The sequence below is a fragment of the Argopecten irradians genome, chromosome 11 (assembly GCF_041381155.1).
Source record: "Argopecten irradians isolate NY chromosome 11, Ai_NY, whole genome shotgun sequence".
NCBI classification, from domain to species: Eukaryota; Metazoa; Mollusca; class Bivalvia; order Pectinida; family Pectinidae; genus Argopecten; species Argopecten irradians.
The window spans coordinates 30,231,964-30,253,922 of NC_091144.1; the positions used below are offsets into that span (position 1 = coordinate 30,231,964).

At 35.2% G+C, this 21,959-nt stretch overlaps 1 protein-coding gene across 3 annotated transcripts in view; it reads left to right on the forward strand.

Annotated features, from left to right (window-relative positions):
• The window catches only part of LOC138335272 (uncharacterized), a 51,545-nt gene that overhangs the window by 14,737 nt on the left and 14,849 nt on the right, over window positions 1–21,959 (forward strand). For 2 of the 3 annotated variants that reach the window (XM_069284281.1, XM_069284282.1), the window contains exons 2-3: window positions 15,189–15,359; window positions 17,961–18,049. In XM_069284281.1, the coding sequence (XP_069140382.1) occupies window positions 15,216–15,359; window positions 17,961–18,049 (233 nt within the window). In that variant the 5' untranslated portion in view covers window positions 15,189–15,215. Of the gene's footprint in view, window positions 1–6,640; window positions 6,781–15,188; window positions 15,360–17,960; window positions 18,050–21,959 lie in introns of those variants that run through there. The other variant, XM_069284283.1, reaches the window with a different exon arrangement.

The window sequence follows — 21,959 nt, forward strand, 5'->3', positions numbered from 1 at the left end:
ATTATGAGAATTTTATGAATTTTACTATTGTTAAGATGACAGTACTTGCTGAGAATTAAAATAAATATTTAAAAGTCACCTGACGGCAGTTAGACATGAACAAGGTCTTGTATTTGTGTGTATATGACCTCACTTGAACTGTGGCGATATGTTTACTACTGTGACCTATCTTTAATTAAATAAACCTGAATGATCAACAGAATGTTGTTCAGTAAATAAAGTGCAGTTCTGTGACTAGCCAAAGTTATGAAATCACATACACTGTGTATTTCTGGACTATGCTGAGAGTATTTCCTCATTTGTAAACTGACAATATTGATATTAGTACCTACGTACCCTCTTCAACCACATAAGCATCCAATCCCTAAAACCGCCCCTCCCCCTTTTGGTAGACCCAATTTAACTTACCTTTGGATTATATGCAGACTGATAATATGAAAACCATGTTGGTTTCTTTATTTCATTTCTTTTGCAAGTTGATTTATGGCTTACTTTGTACAATAATTTTAAGAAAAACTAGTCCAGATTTAGTTCTATTAAGCGCCCCCTTATCATTTTCAGTTTTTAAGCGCCCATGGCTTATTCGGTGGAAATCAGTTATTCTTTACTCATGCTTTCCAGTTGCTGATGTGGTTGCATAGTATAGCTGGCTTTTCCATTGTTTTTTTTTCATCAAATGTAAGCACTAGTTAGAACTATTTATAATTAGAACTATTTATAATTAGAAAAAGCACACAAGACTGTTCCAAAATGCTGTTGTACCACTTTTATATATATGCAAGTTATAATGTTTATACAAATCTCTTTGATGGATTTTGAATTAAAAGATAACAATATTGTGTTTTACACCTGGGCGTATTTGAGCTGTTATGAGTTCCTATGATGTAACTGGCTATGTCTGATAAAACTGATGTAAAAACAGGGTTTTAGGCTTCAGCGTCTGCAAATGTTATGGATGGTAATTTGGTAGAGCCCGATTTAACTATGGATAATGTTAGGCCTATGGTATGTGTGATTAAAATTACATCTAAGAATTTCACATGCATACTATATTACTGTCTATATACATGTAGTATATTTTATAAGAATTGTCAGAAATGAGGAGATAATATCTTATGTCCAAGTTGTCTCCCTTGCTTTGATATTGTCTCCCTTTTAACAAGAATTCTTCCAATTAAATTTGTGATCAATTGTCATTTAAGGCTTGGAAAGGTGCCAGTTTGTTTTTCCTCTACATTCATACTACCATACTGTAAAAAAACCTTTGGCACACAACATTTGTCTCCAGGACCTGACATATTACAACAAACCCTCCACCTCTGGGTCGCATTTAGGTTCAAATCCTATGTGGGGCAATTGCCAGGTATTGACCAATGGTCAGTGGATTTTCTTCAACCAGCAAACCTGACACGTCCTTACAGGACCTAGCTCTAATCTAGAAATGAGGAATTTTTTCCATAGATTTTGATTTGTAAAATTAAATATCTTCCTTTGAAATGTACTGACAGCATTTGCCTTTACTACAATATATTTCATTTTACACACCATCCCACACATATCTATATAACCATTGTTCCCTATAATCTTCTCACTTTGAGTTAGCCTGAGTCCCTGTCTCCCTTCATATAAGTTTAGACCTAAATCACTGCCCACTTTCATTACATCCCTCCATTTTTTTTCGTCACTGAATCTGGTCTGTATGCTAATGTAATTGTCGGGAGCTTTCACTTCGCTCACCATCACTTTGTATTCCCCTAACGCTAGTAACAGCTGAGTAAGCAATAAACAGCCTTTCCCACAGGTAATCCACCACCTCGTCAACAGGTAAATCAATTTTCACCCTCCAGGTAAGAAATAGCACTGCTGGAAACATAATAATGTGTGACTTATTTAGTATGTGTGGAATTAGTCTGAGGAATTTCACATGCACATTCTAGACAATTGCTCTATTCATTCTGAACAATGTAATCAAGACTTTATAATTTTCCTTATTTGTGTCGATGTAAATATTTTGTAATGAAATCTGTTGACAGCTGAGCTTTATATATCTCACCTATGTAGATTTACAGGTTTGTTTGTGTGTAAAATGTTTGACACATTGTCTGATATTGTATGATCTAAGAGTATCCCTACACAAATTTTTCATTCACTATATAATGCAAATCTGGATGTGTTCCCGGCTAGACAAATGCATATGGAAGGATAATTTGGAAATTTCAAAAAAGAGCTTAAAGCATATATATACAGCTACTTGCAGTTGAGGTTCAAGCATTTGCAATTTCAGCAAAACAGAGTTTGGATGATTTTGAACCTGGCAGCAGACTGTTGCTCCCTTTCCAATGTGTATCTGAGCATCGCTCCTGACTAGATGTTCTGATAACACTAATGTATTGTGATGTACAGTGTCTGGAGTTCTTGAACTTTCCTATAACTGATAGCTGTAACTTTTATTTTTGGGGGGGCAGTCAGCAAATCTCTTGGTGATATGCATGCATCATTAGTGGTAGAGTGAAATTCACTAAAATTTTCAATCGTATGTTTTTCTTGAAACTTAATTGCTTGAATGACCACTTATGTCATAATATCAATATTTGAAATCATAAGATATCAAGAAGCTGAGGTTTTAAAATAAATTTTGATACCGAAATGTGGTTTAAATCTTGATACAAACTAGGGGGAGATAACCCAGTATCATAATGCAGTTGAGACAGTCCATATTAAGAACAGGGTTCAGTTGTCTGTAGTGAAACATTATTAAAGTATAGAGGATTTACTACCATGCTAGAGTATATTGCTGAGTAAATACAATCAATGTTAATGATAAATGCGAGTGATTTGTTACATAACATTGGCCAACAGTTCGACAACAGGTAGAGAATCTCTCAAGGTGAAAGTCAATGGTACGTGTTATCCCAGGAGACATATATCTGTAATAAATGTTTGTCAGTCGAGACTTCAAACACTGATATGCAGATCTCCATAACAGCTGTTTCTGACACTGACTTGCTGGAGTAAAGCTGCAAAAATCAGCAACTCGGGAGAAAATATTGTTTGTCAATATATCTTCAACAACAGGGAGTTCCTGAAGCGTGAGTCACCTTACATTAACTCACTGTGTCGATGTCTATGTCACTGGATATACGGCCTTCCCTTGTGGTATATAATTTCAGATTGTAATCTTGATGTGTTACTGCTGTTTGTTTGTATTCGGGGTTTACATCAGAAGAAATAACATATATGACCCCATGAGAATGGCTTCTTCATAACATTACACGTACCATATATTATAATCCATATTGTTCTTTCTGCTGAACAGTTTTGTGGTCATGTAAGCCACACGGTGAAGGTGTTTTGACATAATTACCACTCACCTTAGTGGTGAGTTCGAAACCTGCAAGTGGCAATTGGTGGGTACTGACCACAAATCAGTTACTGACCATATATAGGCCAGTGTTTTTTCTCTAGATACTCTGGCTTTCTGCGACCTAGCTCCTTTTGACCAGTGGCAGGTACTTTAATGGACTTTGCTGTTGTTGAAACGTTTAATCAATAAAAATAAATCAAAACCCTGAAGAATGTATCATGTTGAAGAGAATCTCACATACTGATTCCGTCGGCTGATCAAAAACATGTATGCTACTTAATACAATTACATTCATTGATAAGACATGCGTATACCTTGATGGATATAATAGTTGACTCAACATCTCAGCTCTTTCAACTTATCAAAACACCATAAAAATTTCTGCAAAATCATCATCATGTTTGTGGATAGAAGTCATTAAAACTATTCACTTCACTTGATGACTAATTTAATGCACACTTTAATGCCAGGCTTCATGTGATGCATGATCTGGATAATAATAGACATATAAAACCACTAACTGTACATTAGAAGGTGGATCTTAGGATATACTTCACAAAACATTATCAGGCATAGTTTAAATGCCTAGTAAAATGTACCAGATTTTGAGGGCTATGTCAAAAAATAAATTTAAGTGAATTTTCAGTTAAAACTAATGAAATATTAACTTTTATATTTGCATTTAGATATTCACTAGTAATATTGTTGAAATATTTTTGGGTGTAGTTATCATTTATAGGATACAAAAATCTGATGAATTACAATCTGGTTGAATAAAAAGCATGGCTGTGATTATTAGCCGAATTCACATCCATACTATCTCAGCTTGTGAATACAAATAATTTTTATTGCTTTTCCAAGAGATACAGCCCGTTGAGATATGTTATTTTCCCTTTGAACCAAACAGATTATCTGTGGCACCCCATCCACAAAAAATAGTATTTAGTAGAACTATTTGCAGAAAACGTGACTTGAAATCAACCAAGCAGATATCCAGACTACAGGGTATTCTAGCCAACTTGTTTACTGTCTTCATGCATGACTGATTTTCGTTGGTATGGTTCGATGTTTATTTTGGTTTAAATCACCATGACAATATCTCTATTGCGATGTTTTGCATCAATGCCTCGGTAATATTATGTTGCCTGTAGCTGATGTTGCCAGCAGTATTCAAAAATCTGCATGGAAACATCAATTATAAGGCGTCACTATTATATAGCATCTTGTGCAAGATAATGAAAACATGGTGTCGCTGTTACACAACCCTCTTATCATGCGAGGATGCTAATTACACCTGTCTACCTGAGATAGTGATGGAAAGTTATGTAATGTGGTGTGTACCTGGCCAAGCTTAAAATGCAAGCAAGCAGATTTTTTTTTCAAAAATCATAAAATTGGTTCTGTGATCATGATTACATAGCTGACATAAGGAGATCTATACATGTGTAAACGCCCAACAGAGTTGTCATTCTGAAACTTTCTATATTATCAGTAGCTGCATACAGGCATAAAATTATTTCAAAATTTAATTACTTTTAAAGTACAGGTGTATGCAATGCTGTGAAAGGATATAAATGTATATATACATAGCTGCTTTTGAAAAATAGAAGTCTTGTTTAACACTTGAGCATTATATATGTATATCATAAATACCTAAACCATTTTACAGAATTATGCCCCTTTAAAATAAACACTACTACTTCTAACTACTGGAGGTGTGTGTGTGGAGCTGCTGTGACTTAATTGGCCTGATGGACAACAATTCTAGTTGGAGTTGGGGTATTCTAAAATCACCTTGTCGATGTCGACTGCAAATCTTGTCCAATGCAATATCTTTTTAAACCTGTGAACCAAAGATGGAACAGCATAGGAATGATAGAGGGAGGTACAAAACCTTTTTAATAGATTCTGGTTTCCACAGTAACCACGTTACTATACATAGATCTTGATTGTCCTAAGGAAAATCATTGTTAAACACAGAATCATCGTTTATCATTTGTTAAAATCACCTTCTCTGTAAACATGTGAATTACCGGGTAACACAGCAGTGATCTGTCCCTAAACTGGTATGTATGGGGAAACGTGACATTATCCCACATTGCTTTGACATAAAAGTGTTAAATTAAACAATAACCATAGTCAGTTGACACTGGTTAACTACAGAGGTACAATATTAATTACTTTTTAATCTAATAAATGAAGTTCAGCATCGGCAGTACAACTATATAAATGATGAAGATTGATTACATGATAATGGTAATTCCCCGTGAAATTCGACACCAAACTCCCCACTGTATTAGTCACTACATTGCTCTAACAAAAGTGGTTGTGTTTTCAAATTTTACATTTTTCAAATTTTAAAATGATGATGAATACTTTTTATAAGAAGGGTGAGCTCACAAAGAATTGTTGTTATCTTTGAAACAGTCTACAAATGATGAATGTTTTAGTTTTAAGAACCTTGGGTTTGATAGAGAAGGTTTTACATACAAGATATTTTAGCTACGCAATGGAAGTTTAAAAGAACTTAAAACATCATTAGTGTATATCGCTGAATAGCACTTATCTGAAAACTGTTGGACATTATTGTGAAGTGTTGTTGTGTATAATATTTGTTTGCAAATTATGCGCTTAACTGAAATATGATAAAAGTTATCTTTACTTGTAATTATAATCCACTTATAAGCTTTATTGAAATGTATTCAATTTGACAATATTATAGGGTTCATGTATCTATCAAATTATGCGGTTGATAGCATGTCATTTCAACTACCGTTACATGTGGTAGTCAAACTTACCTCGATTAGAGACCACCTTTGTATAAAGACCACCTGCAGCATAAGACCACATTCTCAGGGTCCTAAATAATCAACTTAAAAAACAATTTGCCACTTCGCTATTAAGGCCATTTTGTCTTGGTCCCTTGAGTTGTCTTTACAATGTATTTAAAGTTTTATAATGATGTTATGAAATCTTCTAGAATACATTGCATCTGCATTTGAATTATCCATAGACATAGATTTTAAGAGAGTGTTCCACAATATAGAAACTCTCTTATTACGCATCTTAAGTGTTAAAACAAACGATGCCTTGTAAAGACATTGAAGCACGAGGTACTTAATTATTGGAGTTAGATGTTTTGTAATGGAAGCCCCTGGTGTCACCCAAGTTTGATAGATATCTTATATACACCCACACATGTTGTAACTTACAGGGTTACCGCTGTGTGACTCACCACTTTCTGAAGACAAAAATACTAGACTTGAACAAGGAATTTGATATTGTTTACTTGCTATTTGTGTTACTCAAGACTTGACAGACAAAATCTGATGTAGTTTACATGCTTGTTGTACCTCTGAATGCACAGAACGCCGGATTATATTGGTGACAGCGGTCTGCTTTACTGATCATACATGGTGAGCATTTGATGAAATTATGGTGAGCATTTGATGAAATTACTTGTTGTATTGGGTTTAGGTAAAAAAAACATGATTATCAATCATATACATGTAATATCTTTAACTGAACCTGTAACATTGTCATCATGTTTGCTATCAATCATCTTTTCAGGATGAAGAGTTGTCTGCTCTTGATTCATTTTACCGTATGTGACCCAATAAATTCCCAGGCTACTTAAAATGTAATGTTTTATATTAACAGTCTTCAATTGTCAGTTTGGTTAAATTTAAATTACGGCAAGTGAATCAGAAAGCTTAAAAGGGGATGGATGCTGTGTTTACATATTGGCTGGGGCACTTATTGGGCAGCATTTATTAGTATGTAAAGAAGATCATTATATTAATCATTGTATAAAAATTCTTCCTTTAAGTAACATAGAGTTGCCTGCCCTTGATTAATTTGCCTCCTATGTTGTTGACAGTAATAACATTAATTTTCGAGTCAAATGACATAATTCTCATCAAAACGTCCGGACTCCACCAATGATAAGATATATGATACATCTGCATAACAGCAGAATTCATTGTAAATACATGGCCAGGAAGTGAAAGTCTATAGTTTGAGTTAAGAATGCGACTTGTGATCTGAGGGTCATATACATTGATCCAATAGAGGAGGCTATCTTAAACATCCTAAGTATGTGATGATTAATTTATAGCATAAGTGCTTCCTGAAATAGAATTCTTCGTGCAATGAAAATGGTCTTATAAATGGTCTTTAGTAATTCAATTTACACACTAAAACATAGGTGGGGGTACATAAGTTTCCTGTTTTGATGTTGTAAGGTTATTTTTGGTACATGCTTATGATATTGGATTTATATGACACAACAGGTAATAACATGTACCAATTCCCCTTAAGTTATTCTACTCTGGTATATTTTCAACTTGGAATTATATGTTTGAAATATTAGGCTGTGTGTATATTCACTATTTTGAAGAAAATAATTCTGAATATTTTTTCGAAGCTGAAGCTGCACTGAATGTACATTTGACATTAAAATATCAATGACATATGTTTAAATTAATAAAAAAGCATGAGTAAAATGATTTTCTTCAACATATATGATGCAGGCTGAAATCCACAAAATGACCAGTTCAGATCATATCAAGTGTAATTGTCAATGTATCTCTACAGATGTAGTAAATGTACAGGGTATTCCTACTGCCGTGTAGTGTGTGTATTATACATCTTTGTTCTACATATCTTGGCAGTAGTATAGAGATATCTTGTTAACACCATATTATCTGTAATGTAACATGTATACTCCTGTGTTACTTCTAATCAAACATGCATGGTACATGCTATGTGGTATGATGTGACAATGTATCTTGGTACAGAAGTGTTTTTATGGCACAAAATATAAAATTGGCAAAACAATGTTTTTTTTTTACAATAAAATACACATGTAAGATATAATTATATCCCTTTGTTAACTTATCAGATCCGCAATTTGGTAAGATGGTTTATGTTTTTACCTCCCTTTGACAAGATAACCATGCAGAATTAGACTTGTAGGATTTCATAAATTCCCTTTGTTGGATAAGAAATTGTTACCTCCCTTTGACAAGTTTACACTTGAAAACCATCTAGATTTTGAGTAACATTTTATAACCTCCCTTTGATAGGGTAATATGTTATTACCTCCCTTGGGTAAAATTTGGGTAACATTACATAGTTCCATACCCAAGTTTATGTGAGAAAGCATGTTAAATTGCTATGTTTAATGTAGACTTTAATTACCTCCCTTGGTTAACTTGCAGTTTAATATTAGCCCAGAAGGTTTTATTAGAAGTTAGAACACACTAGTTTCATGTGTTATCCTGACAGTGGTAAGCCACGGCTTAAATAGGCTACCAACATCAGTAAAACATTTTAATGATGCTGATATAAATAATATATCGTGTAATACAAAGCTACAATGTATTGGCTGTCTAGTTCATTAATTTCTAATACCTGTCATTAAACCTTAAATACATGCCTGATGTTTTACACAACCCTAGTGTTAAGTTTCCCTATTGAATGATTGTATGGGAAAATATTGTAAGTATTGCAGATATTGCAGATTCTGCAGATGCACGCTGTCTAGGAATTTGCATTGTTAATAGCACCTCCTGCCTGAGCCTCAAGGCCGTACCTATTTCCCACATACACTAGCATCCTCGCCCACATCACAGAGGTCATTGGCTGGCTCCTGGTTAGTGTTAGTGAGTTCAATAGAGTAGAAATGTAGATAAAGATCAATGGCGAGGTTTATTATAGCATGCACACTCTTGTATCCCTGGGCTGTAGGGCCCTCAGCATGACTTACTACACAAACTCTGACAGAAAAATGATCAGGCATCCAAGTAATTGTCAAACATCCTACCATCATCTTCACATATAGTAATCACTTAGAACATTCAAAGTATCACCAAAGTTTGGATCTATAATTTCATCCAAGACAAGTTTCAATGTAGGGGGAGACAATTTAGTAATTTTCTCCTTTATTTGATTAGTATCACAGTAGGGGGAGATAATCTATTATAAGAATTTGGCTTAATAACTTCCCCTATGACAAGTTTCAAAGTAGGGGAGATAATGTAGTATTATTAAATGACTTGATAACTCCCTCTATGACAGGTTTCAAAGTAGGGGGAGATAATACATTATTAGAATTCAGTAACTTAGGATATATTGGAATGTATATTTGTTTGTCTGTATAACTAGTTGTTATTGTGGCTGAGGCGGTTAGAGTCTACTCTCAAATCTTTTTATGGTTATGCCTGATTTCTGTTCATTCTTCCCATGACAGTGTGGTTCTCAGCGAGTCTAGAAATTCACCAATCTGTTACCTTCTATTGTGATTTTGACCTTGAGTAGAAAACGTAATCTGGCTAATTTAGATATGTAGCGGGATGGACTAGGTCGATCATCGGTGACTAGGTTGCTCAGTCGGTAGAGCACTCGGCTAGTGTTCTAAGGGTCCCGGGTTCGAATCCCGGTGTGGCCGCTATATTTTCTCCTCTCCTGTTACAAAATTGGCGCCAAACTAAATAACCTACAGTTGTTGTGTTTGGAGGGATCTTGTGTGTCTTCGAGGGCGATGACTTCGAGAAAGGAGGGAGGAGTGTAGCAGGATGGACTAGGTCGATCATCGGTGACTATGTAGCTCAGTCGGTAGAGCACTCGGCTAGTGTTCTGAGGGTCCCGGGTTCGAATCCAGTCTGGCCGCTATATATTTTCTCCTCTCCTGTTACAGATATGCTTTGGTAACAATATTATGGTACTGGTATGTATATACCTTTTATAACAAAAAGATGAAAACTTGTGGCAAAAATTCCTTTAAAATACAATTGGTTCAGTCGTCTATAACGACAATTGGCTATAACAGGGAAAAGCTGCTGGTCAACTCATTTTCACTATATATGAAATCAAAAGTTCAGTGTTGTTGTATTTGGGATTTGTCATTTAAATCTTTCACATCAGTCGAGGAGTAAAAAAGTTTAAGGAGATTAACATATTGCATGTATAGAATACATGAGTTAGTGAGTTAGGCTTGAAATGTTTGTGAATGGTTTAAGAGAAATGTCAATATTCACTACCAAATTTTACAGGATGTGTATTTATTATGGGTGATAATATTATAGACAGTATAGTCCCTGGGAAGCTTTTTTTACACCTGAATGACTCCTGTATTATAGAACTATAACACTGCTGGAGAATATTTCACAGTCAGTATGTATATATATTACTTTCACATGGATGGCCCTCTCTGGCCAGGCTGGACTGCTGATTCTCTATTACACCTAATTGAAACCCCACCAGTAACTTGTTGTGTCTGGCAAGTATCTAGCAGTACTGCTCACCACAACTTGTTGCTGTGGTATATCAAATGTTGTCTATACTGGATAGAGTTCCTATTCCTTTGGGATCCCAGAAGTATATAGCTGTGTTTGGATTATTGATGTCCAGGGGACTGTCACATATCTCCTTCTCAGTTATCCACCAGACACATTTATCACTATATACCATATTGGACCTCATAAGCGCCCATGCAGCACCTTTAAAAATTGAAAATGTGATGATAAAACAAACAACTGAGGGGTGACAGTAATATTCTATTTCGGTCATTTTAAAGGTTGTTGACAAGCTGTTCAGGCTATGTCAGTCATGAACTTTCTGATACTAGATTATCTACCCTGATCGCACATTCACAAGACTGAGGGGTATTCTATTTCAGTGATTTAAATGGTTGTTGACTTGAAGCTGTTCAGGCTATGTGAATTGCAGCTTTTATGATGAGAGTTGAACTGCATGGCCACCGCACTTTTATTTTGTAAGTGAATTTTCTCAGCTGATTTCTAATACTAGATTATCTCCCCTGATTTTCTCAGCTGATTTCTAATACTAGATTATCTCCCCTGATCTCACATTCACAAGACCAGCTAATTACAAGGCTAGAACCTTCATACACCTAATGATAATGAAATGATGGGTGTTTTTAATTGGTGATACTGGTCTTTAGAATTTATTTTAACATGAAAGTAGCAGAACAAATGATTCCATCTGATATGATGACTGTAACTGACATTTGTGTCTGTCATATTGATTAATTTAATTATCAATTAACTAGAGTCGGCTAGAATTAGATTCAGTTTCCTGTTGCCCATTTGTCTATGATTAACTCAGGACATCTAACAGAGTCGCACAGTAATAAACAGGCTACCTGATGACAGAATGGAAATTAAAACATAGTGATCATTTAATCAATATTGGACAATATTGTTTGGTCGTCAGCACATTGGACGAGGATAGAGTCAGCTTATTATTGCAAACATTATGTGTTAATGTTAAAAGTGTGGAAACTATAAAAATGACATTTTTTTACCCGGTCACCCCTGAAGAAACATTTGAACTTTTATAATTCAAAGACTAGAAGGGTTTATTATGATTTTTCAGGGGTCAAATTCAATGGGTTAATGACACTTTTTACTATGTATATGAACTCATTACATCATGTACGTCTGGCCAAGTTTTTTGGTCATTTTCATTTAGATGTCATCAAATATTCTATTTCCACATAGAAGATTTTATTGCAATACATTTAGTTCCAAACATTAATAATGTTTGGTTTCGTAACAAGACATCTTATTTTGTAGCACCTAAGTGAAATCCTTTGATCAGTTTTAAACAGACTTGATTGATGTGACATACAGTTGAAGAAATTTCTTAGTTCAGAATGAGCTTTCCTTTGTACAGTAAACCTGCAATAATCTGGACACTGATAGTCTGGAAAACTCACAATCCCCGTGATAATCTGGAGGCTGATAGTTGAAAAACTCACAATCCAGACTTAAATATAAAGAAGAGTAAAATATCAAGAATAGATCTTATCATTGACTATAAGTAAATGGAATCTGGCAGTCAGAAAAAATCTCATTCCGGACAGTTTGAGCTTGGAACGCCAATGTTCGCATTATCAAGGGTCCACTATATATATGCAGATCCTGATGTAGATCAGAAATTTTAAGACTATGTCATTATGAGTTGATTGATGGTACAATCAAGGGATGTCATTAATTTAAGTAATTGCATCAGGTTAAAGGGTGCCAAACTACGTTGGTAGGCTTCTTTGATAAAGAAATAGTTTAGAAATAGCACCGGCTCATCCCGTTACGTTCTACAGTGAGCCTAAATAGATCGCCATGGTAACACAATATTGATTATGATGGATGGGAAGGCTTCAGACTTGATGAATAGACAAATTAATTTTTGGAAATGTCTCGATTTTGAGTGTGGAAATGATTCATCTGTTACAAAAAAAAAAAAATTCTGAAGACTCTGATGTGTCTGTCAAGTGATTAAGGTATTATAGACAATAGCAGTTGGCCTTGAGATTTTGGCTACAGAAATTTGTGCTTCAGGTTTAAGACATCAACAAGTGTTCTTATCCACGATCAGTCATAATTGCATTTGATGGCTTATCAGCATTTCAGATCTTTTTGATGCTGATTTTTGCCAATCCACAAGACCTATTTCTCATGGCCTGTCAGTCTACATGTCATTTCCTTATTCATTTATGTATCATCCACCTTTAACGCTATTGAAGTTTTCAAATATCTCAAGATTGCTAAGGTTTATTAGTGATGTTTTACTCGGGAAAGAATTGACTAGCTGGTTTCAGATAGCTGATTTCAGAATTAGGAGGATTATAAATAAGTGGAGGATTCAGATATTGTTTCACCCATAATATTGTAATTTGTTAGAACATCCATCCATGTCCATTGTAATTAAGCAATTGAATGGAATTTATCCCGCTGTGGACTCTGAAAACTTCCATTCAATTGAAGTTAATATGAGGATGTAAAATGTCAAACTGGAGAATTTGTGATTGTGGGAATAGTGTGTTTGTGTTGTTGATAACTCAGCCAATGTGACACATTTGAATGATATCTGCTTGTATAAAATTTTATAAAAATAAACTGCTTACCACATAATCTGCAGCTGTCGCGAGCAGATAAAAGTAGTAAAGTTATGTAAATACTTTTCTTATTAAATCCAGAGCTAATGTAGCATGATACGTCCTTGTTTAAGATTAAACAAAATCTGGCTTCAATGCATATTCAAAGTGCATTTAGACATTTACTGGCAACTGTTGCTATCGACTGTACATTTTAGACTGAACATGCTGCAATGTTCATGCATCCAATACACATAATCAAGAAAGCAGCAAATGTTTTTTGAAGATCATGGAAGCCAAAATGCAAACTCAGGTATGAAGTTGTGCATTGCATATTCAGAAGCTTTTGGATTTGAAACGGAGAACATTGCGTTCTAAACAACGGGTCATGCAAACCAAACACTACAGGAAGTATTTGTGGAGGTCGTATTTTAGTGTGTAATAAAGATTGAGCCAAAAGATATGTGCACATTCCATCTAGTCCTGTTAACATATGCATAGAATATTTAAATGGTCCATAGAATTTCTTGGAATTAGTGACTTTAGCATTACAGGATACACAGTATTGCATTTGGAATAGATTGATCGATGGAAACAAAGTTATCCTCGAGGTTTTTGGTAGTATCTGATGTACCCATTAGACAGTAGATAGGTCACTTTCCAATCAAATGAATAAGGATAAATCACTCTAGGTAACCACTACAGCATAGACTAGGATGTTTCTCATTTATCTGACAAACAAAAATTAACACACAAGCTTAGGTTCAAATGAGCTGTTTAAATGAGGTTTCGTTATGCAGAATTGACACGTTACTTTAGGTTTTAGCAGGCTGATATTCAAACCAACCAAGCTATTCAAGCCCCAAATAAATGCATTAAGCATTTAAAGAGAAAATCGGAAATTAAAGGAGTTGACATTTAGTGTCCATAAAAAGATTTTGGTTGTATTCTTTGTAAGCCCAACCCGGAAATTGGAAGTTGTGGTATTAATCTCAAACGGGTTAACAGGTCAATATAAACCCAGTACGACTACCTACTATTTATAGGTATTTTATAGCTGCTTTATTGACCTGTACATCACAGTGAGGAATGGTAAAAGGCCTGACCATTGCCTTCAAACCTGATTGATTTGAACACATAGACATCGGGGGTATCAAATCTCCATATTTTGAAAGGTTCCTGACATGATGTCTATAGTGTTGCAGTCACTTGTGTGGGTGTAAAATGTCAAAACAAGAGAAACTTTATTGATTTTCGTCTAACTTGTTTGTTGCTTTGCCCTCCTGTATGGATATTTAGAGGGTTTATGGAAGCTGCAAACAGTAACAAATGGCTTTCTTGCATGTTTATTGCAAACGGAATGGGCATTTTTGACTTGTAACTGAAAGTGTAGCAGAAACTCATGATTGCAGTTCAGCAGCCTCATTTTTATATGTACATGCATTCAACATCTATATATTAGGAGGTAAAATCAACAAATTAACAATGTTCATTCTTATCTGACAAAATTACACCAATGAGTGCAATCACCAACAGTGACATATGCAGACAAGTTTCTTTTCAATCACTCGAACTCTCTAAAAGCTGATTTAACTAATCAAAGTACTATCAGATTGTTTTTGTGTTTGAAGGTCTACAGTAAAATGTCACTGTTACTAGAAATAGAAAATGTTTTTCCATGCTATCGCACAAATTGCATGTGACACAAAAAAAAACGCTTCTCAATGATGTGCTTGCTTCGCTCGTCGCAGATTCTTGCAAAACTTTGTAAACAATTGTTTGTTTCATGCTCCAATGAAATTAAAAAATAGTGACATAAATATATCCCGTAGCATAGACAAAATAGCTGTGATTATTTTATTACTTTTGATGTGATTATGATTAGAAAGTTTTCTAAATATCCATACGTTTTGAACATTACAGAACTGAAACCTGCTGGACATTGACAAAATGTTGGCGCCAAGCAGTTTCCAGCCAGTTTCCATCCTGGCCCCGGACACCAAACTCCCCCCACCCATTCGCTCCCGCTACAGGAAGTTTGATATCTACCCAGACGTCAAGACATTCAAACTCATCGATGAACACGCCATTGAGGTAAATCAATATTGAACAACATAATAGTTTGTTAAGGCTCCAGCTAGACTGGGTTTGTTGTTCACTCTCCACTGTCTTTTGTCGGTTCTCAGAATTCTAGATTTTACACTGCACAATTAGATATTTGTCATGGTGAATAGTGACTTTCAAGATTTCAACTTTCAAATGAATAAGATGTATTGATAAGCATTATGATATCCACAACAATTCTTTTGATCAAAATTAATTAATTATAAATTTGAACTAATGAAAAACCTTTATTACAAATCTTAGTATTTAGAATAGATTGACTTATCTTCGCTAGATTACAGTTGGAATAATATTCTGAACAGAGAGTTCGTGATGGCGGGTTATTCTGTCTAACAATTTATAGGAATGTAGTTTACTGTAAGACTTAATTAGTATATTCAGAAAATGCTATGGAAGCCACATTAAAATGAAACTCATTTACTTCAGTAATATTGCGATCGTACAAATAGTGGTTGCTGTGGTTTCAATAATCTAAGATACGTCTGTTATTGCTCATAAAAAGCTGAGGAAACTACCACAGAACATTTACATGTATATTACATTCCAACAAAAAATTACCGTTGAAAGGTAATGGGATTGTTTGATGTGGTGTGAAAGTAGTTAAGCACACCCGACTATGTGAATTGGCAAAGAATATTACAGTAGGACGAGGAACTGTGTACAGCCAGGTTTGGAGCCAGCTGAGGTTACCATCAGTTACCTCCCTTTGTAATGATAGAGTTGGGCTGCATTCTTCCCTAGCTCAGAGAGATAAGATTGATCACAGAAACAAACAGTTAGATATATTTTATGTGTTTACTGGATTTCCACATCTGTCCAAACACTAAAACTTTGTCAGGGATCAAAAAGCTTTTACAAAATTTAATGTCAAGGTCATTGACTTATTTTGTGAAGGTCAAAGCTGATGAGTGTTCAACACTTGGCTTTATGTTGTACTTTTGATAGGATGTGTATTTAGATAAGAAAATATATCCTTTTTTTAGTGAAGCAAGACTTGGTGATACATCTTAACATGCGAATAATATATACAATTATAGAATGATGAAAAGAGGCAAAAATCTGTCTCAAGGTCAATTGTCACACAAATATAACAATATAAGTGTCTGTTCAAGGTCAACATGAAGCCTTATTCCAGTACCTAAGACTTAATCTAGAATTAGACTAGTTTATCAAGGAGGTTGTTGAGGACAGCAATGACAATTTGGTTATGTTGCCAGCTATGAGGGAAGGTTTCAAAAGCATCAGAGATTCCAAGGTCAATTTGAAGATGATTTTAAAAAGCATTTTGCTGAAAGAGACCTTTGCTTAGTGACTGTTTGAGACAAGGGTGGGAAAATTTGAGTGGCTGGTCATTTGTTAAAGAAACTAAGATTGAGCATAGAACCAACACAATTGGATAGTATTGGGGTTCTGTCCAGAAAAAGGACAAGTTGTGTATGCACTGCTTCATTGAGTTGGCATAAGAACTTAGTGAGTATAGTTTTCTACACACACACATAAACAATGGTTATAATATGAAAGGTACACAAGGGTAGTTCTTAAAGTTGTCTTCACACAAAGATATGAATAATGCCTGACTTGTATTACTAAGGTACACATTGGTATAGCTACAGACATTTTGGGGGCTAGCAAGGCTCTAAAGCAAAGTTCTGACTTTGATGAAAGCTTTCACTGACAGTAGTTCCTTGTCATCTATTTCTGGCAGTGTTATCACATACAAAATGCAGAAAAAATACATTGTAACAATAAATAGATGGCTCAAAAAATGTTCTCTGCAATCATTCGTGACAGAATTTATAGTTATCATAGGGCTATCTTATCTTGGCAAACTCTGTGGGGCCAGAGATTCTCTACACCTAGTTACCTAGTCTGACAAGTCACCTCAACCAATCAAAACACTATCTCTGATTTACTGCCACTTACACAGCCAATCAAAACACAGATCATGATTTACTGCAGTGGCAGGCTTGTAGTAATGTAAACTAACTAATCGTATACTTGGCTATAACTGTTTTGCAGAGAAAGTACAAGTATACTTGAAGGAAATTGCTTTCTAAGTTTCATAGTCATTAGCATATTCCCATCATATTAATATTCTTGTAGCATTTAACAAAAAGCTATACATGGGTAATTACATTCGTATTACAAATTGTATTCTTAATTCTGCAGCGTCATTTGCACATAATACATTTTGGAGAAAATGCTTATAATACAAGCTTTGTACCTGATCTAATAGGACGATAAAGTCATGAAAGGATTATGTATTTGAAACATTTTTTGTCAAACAAACCAATTTAAAGAAATGAAAGAGAAATGATTAAAGATGTAACTGCGCAAGAACATTCATTTTGCAAAAAAAATGTTTAAACGTTTACATACTGTAAATATGGAAATTTAAGTGTGACCATTTTACTGCAGAAATTTCCTCTACATGCTAATGTTCTATAAATTTCAAAGTGTATTTTTCTCAAAAATGATAATGCATATTGTGAAATGTTCATGTATTTAAATCGCAGAATTACACAAAAATACCCTTGATCATTGCTTACAAATAATTCCTTGTGTCCACAGGTATCCCAACATGACCATCCGACATTCCGAGATCTGATCTATCACCTGGTGTACAGTCCAAATTTCCAGGCCGAGCTCGACAAAGCCAGGTAAGGGCAAATAACTCCAGTCATAATTAGACTTTAGAGCTGTTCTGTCAATGCGTGTATAGTCCAAACTTCCAGGCCGAGCTCGACAAAGCCAGGTAAGGGCAAATAACTCCAGTCATAATTAGACTTTAGAGCTGTTCTGTCAATGCATGTATAGTCCAAACTTCCAGGCCGAGCTCGACAAAGCCAGGTAAGGGCAAATAACTCCAGTCATAATTAGACTTTAGAGCTGTTCTGTCAATGCGTGTATAGTCCAAACTTTCAGGCCGAGCTTGACAAAGCCAGGTAAGGGCAAATAACTCTAGTCATAATTAGACTTTAGAGCTGTTCTGTCAATGCGTGTATAGTCCAAACTTCCAGGCCGAGCTTGACAAAGCCAGGTAAGGGCAAATAACTCCAGTCATAATTAGACTTTAGAGCTGTTCTGTCAATGCATGTATAGTCCAAACTTCCAGGCCGAGCTCGACAAAGCCAGGTAAGGGCAAATAACTCCAGTCATAATTAGACTTTAGAGCTGTTCTGTCAATGCGTGTATAGTCCAAACTTCCAGGCCGAGCTCGACAAAGCCAGGTAAGGGCAAATAGCTCTAGTCATAATTAGACTTTAGAGCTGTTCTGTCAATGCATGTATAGTCCAAACTTCCAGGCCGAGCTCGACAAAGCCAGGTAAGGGCAAATAACTCCAGTCATAATTAGACTTTAGAGCTGTTCTGTCAATGCGTGTATAGTCCAAACTTTCCAGGCCGAGCTCGACAAAGCCAGGTAAGGGCAAAACTCAAATAGATTGAGTAGTCTTAGCAAAACTCAGTATAATTAGACTTTAGAGCTGTTCTGTCAATGCTGTATAGTCCAAACTTTCAGGCCGAGCTCGACAAAGCCAGGTAAGGGCAAATAACTCCAGTCATAATTAGACTTTAGAGCTGTTCTGTCAATGCGTGTATAGTCCAAACTTCCAGGCTGAGCTCGACAAAGCCAGGTAAGGGCAAATAACTCCAGTCATAATTAGACTTTAGAGCTGTTCTGTCAATGCGTGTATAGTCTAAACTTCCAGGCCGAGCTCGACAAAGCCAGGTAAGGGCAAATAGCTCTAGTTGTAATTAGACTTTAGAGCTGTTCTGTCAATGCGTGTATAGTCCAAATTTCCAGGCCGAGCTTGACAAGGCCAGGTAAGGGCAAATAACTCAAGTTATAATTGGGAATTAGCTGTTCTGTGTATGCAAATTTCAGAGTTATCTTTCCTTGTTTTGGTAGGTATCAATTGCGACATATTAGTTTGTTAGTGAACATTACTTACTCTTGGAAAAATATGATATAACATAGACCAATTACTGATGTCTGCAAATGTACAAGAAAGCTATATCGATTGGGATGGTTGATGTCAAATGTGAAATCTAAAAATTAATAATATAAAGACCTACTTGATCTATAGACACTACATTACATTAAGTGATGATACAGTTATACAATGACAGAAATACGCTGTAAAGGTCACAAGGTCAACTGCTATCATGGGGCCGCCTACTCAAGGGAGGCCTGGGTTTCTGTTAAGTACTTGTGATGGAAGAGTTAGGAAGAGGTAGTGGCTATATCCTCACTCTCACTTGATATTTTTGGTAACCAGATAACAGTTATCTGTACAACAGAGCTTTTGAATTACATTTGCCTGTAGCCACTGGGTTTAAGTATAGCTGCAGGCACAGTATTGTCTGGGGCTATTCCTGAAAAAAGACAGCTGGTCGTATGAACCTTTGCTAGTTTTGTGTAATTGGCATAGAAATTTTTATATTGTCATATGTTTGCTTTTTGACTTAATTAATGATAAGGATGTAATTCATGAAATCTTTCAGATTTGTGCAATAATATTTTCCCATTTTCACTTCTCTATATTCCTGACAGGGCTTCCTTTGCTGTTGAAATTAAAATTTATAATTTATATGATATTACATCTCTATCAAGGTTTGGTGTAGAGTTCGGTGAAAAATTACTAGATATGATCGCTAAAAAAAAACATATCAGAGGTATATAATAAAACAAAGGTTATAATGACTCTCTGGGGACTAACACAATCACTTTGTTATAAGCATAGTTTGTTATACACATATTACAAATAAATTATACGAAGATTGGCAAGGAATGAAAATTACTATGTTGTAACCATGAATTCATTGTAAGTGTTTTCATTATAAATGTGTTTGTACTGTAAATACTACTGAAATATACATTCTCTCCATATTGTTTGATTAATGAATCGATTCATTTGAGTGGTAATAGTAATAAGAATAAACAATGGTGACAAGGTTATTTCATAGAAGCCTCTCAGCAAACATGTTACCGGTAATGTATTTGTGAATTATGAAGTAGGAATAAGAAGCATTTCTTGAGATCTACAGTTAGACATGTGTATGTCTGATATCAATCTGCTTCAATAGACCAATGTCGGACTGTGTGTTGGCAGACATGACGTTTTTACTCATCCCTTCCCGTCTTGGCACTCCATCTCTCCATACTACGGCCTGTAATGTCATTAGGGTGCGAAGGTTTGAAGGAATTTCTTGATAATGCATTCTCGGAGGCCTCTGAATCACTGCCTTACAATGATCCATAGGAACTATTATGGAAATTGGAGGAAGTAACTTTCTTGTTTACTCATTGCTTAAAAACAGGAGGGAAATGTGTTGACTGTAGACTATTCTACATTCCAGGCATTGTCTTAATTCCTGGAACCACCTGAATCCTGACTTACAATTGCATCCCTATAGATGGTATTGGGATCAGTTTTATAACTTAATTTAATCATGAAAAATACACAGAAAATCAGTGCAGATATTTAGTTTACAATTCTGACATTGATTTTAACAGTATGAGTCAGCTTTAAACTATTTTGAACCTTCAAGCTTAAATAGAGTTCCTGTTTTTGACACATTGTGAAATAATTTCAAGATCTCTTAATCTTTCGTCTGAAGAAATCAGAGATTTCTGTAAATTCTGGTCATATTAAAAGTGCTTAAAAAGTGCATTATGATCTCTGATGGTCAAAAAAAAAAGGTAGAATAATTCAATTTTAACCCTTGCTTAGATAATTCTGATGAAAAATAAGTATCCCATTCCTCCTTGGGATTGACCATGATTAACTAATTATTGACTTTTCACAAAAAGATTGATGTTACCTGGTACAAAACAAAACAAGAAGTTAAGGTTAATGTGGCTAAGATTTGTAGGCTTGGTGTCGCACATTAACAGCTATGAATAAAGTCTATTCAAACTTAAGATGTGTATTACACTTTTGAATGGAGGAAAGTGAAGGGAAGATATGTGAAATGGCTGTACATCATATGTAAGGGAATGCAAAGGTCAACTAATCTCAGAGGTGGAATCAAATTAGTTAAATGTGTTTATAAATAATGTATCTTGTCAGATAGACAGACCATCTGTGTTTCATCAAGCGAGGGATCCAAGTTTTATAATAAAAAATCTCTCTGATTCTGGGAACTTAAATAGGCCATTGGTTCCATAGAGTACTCCGGAATGTTTTTGGCTTGATGAGAATATGTAACTCTATCAGTTTGGAGTTTGTGACCTGAAGCCATTCCATCCCTCTATTTACACAGCTAGATAACAGCTGTGGTAAGAATCAGCAGAAACTGTAGGCATGTTTACATGTCGGCCATGTGGTAGTACTGCCCCATACATTGTGTTTGAAACATGTCAACATTGCTGTTTCTGTACTCAGAATTTAGTAAATTTACTAATTTGGCTTGTATTTTCCCTGTTTATTGAGACACCTTTAGAAAGGTTCATGTTTAAAACTTTCTTTGTGTAGTAAAGTGATTATTTGTCATTTTCTCATGACTATTGAAATCTTAGTTTGTTTGGTGGTGTAAGATAGTCATCAGTTTATCTGTTTGTTATTT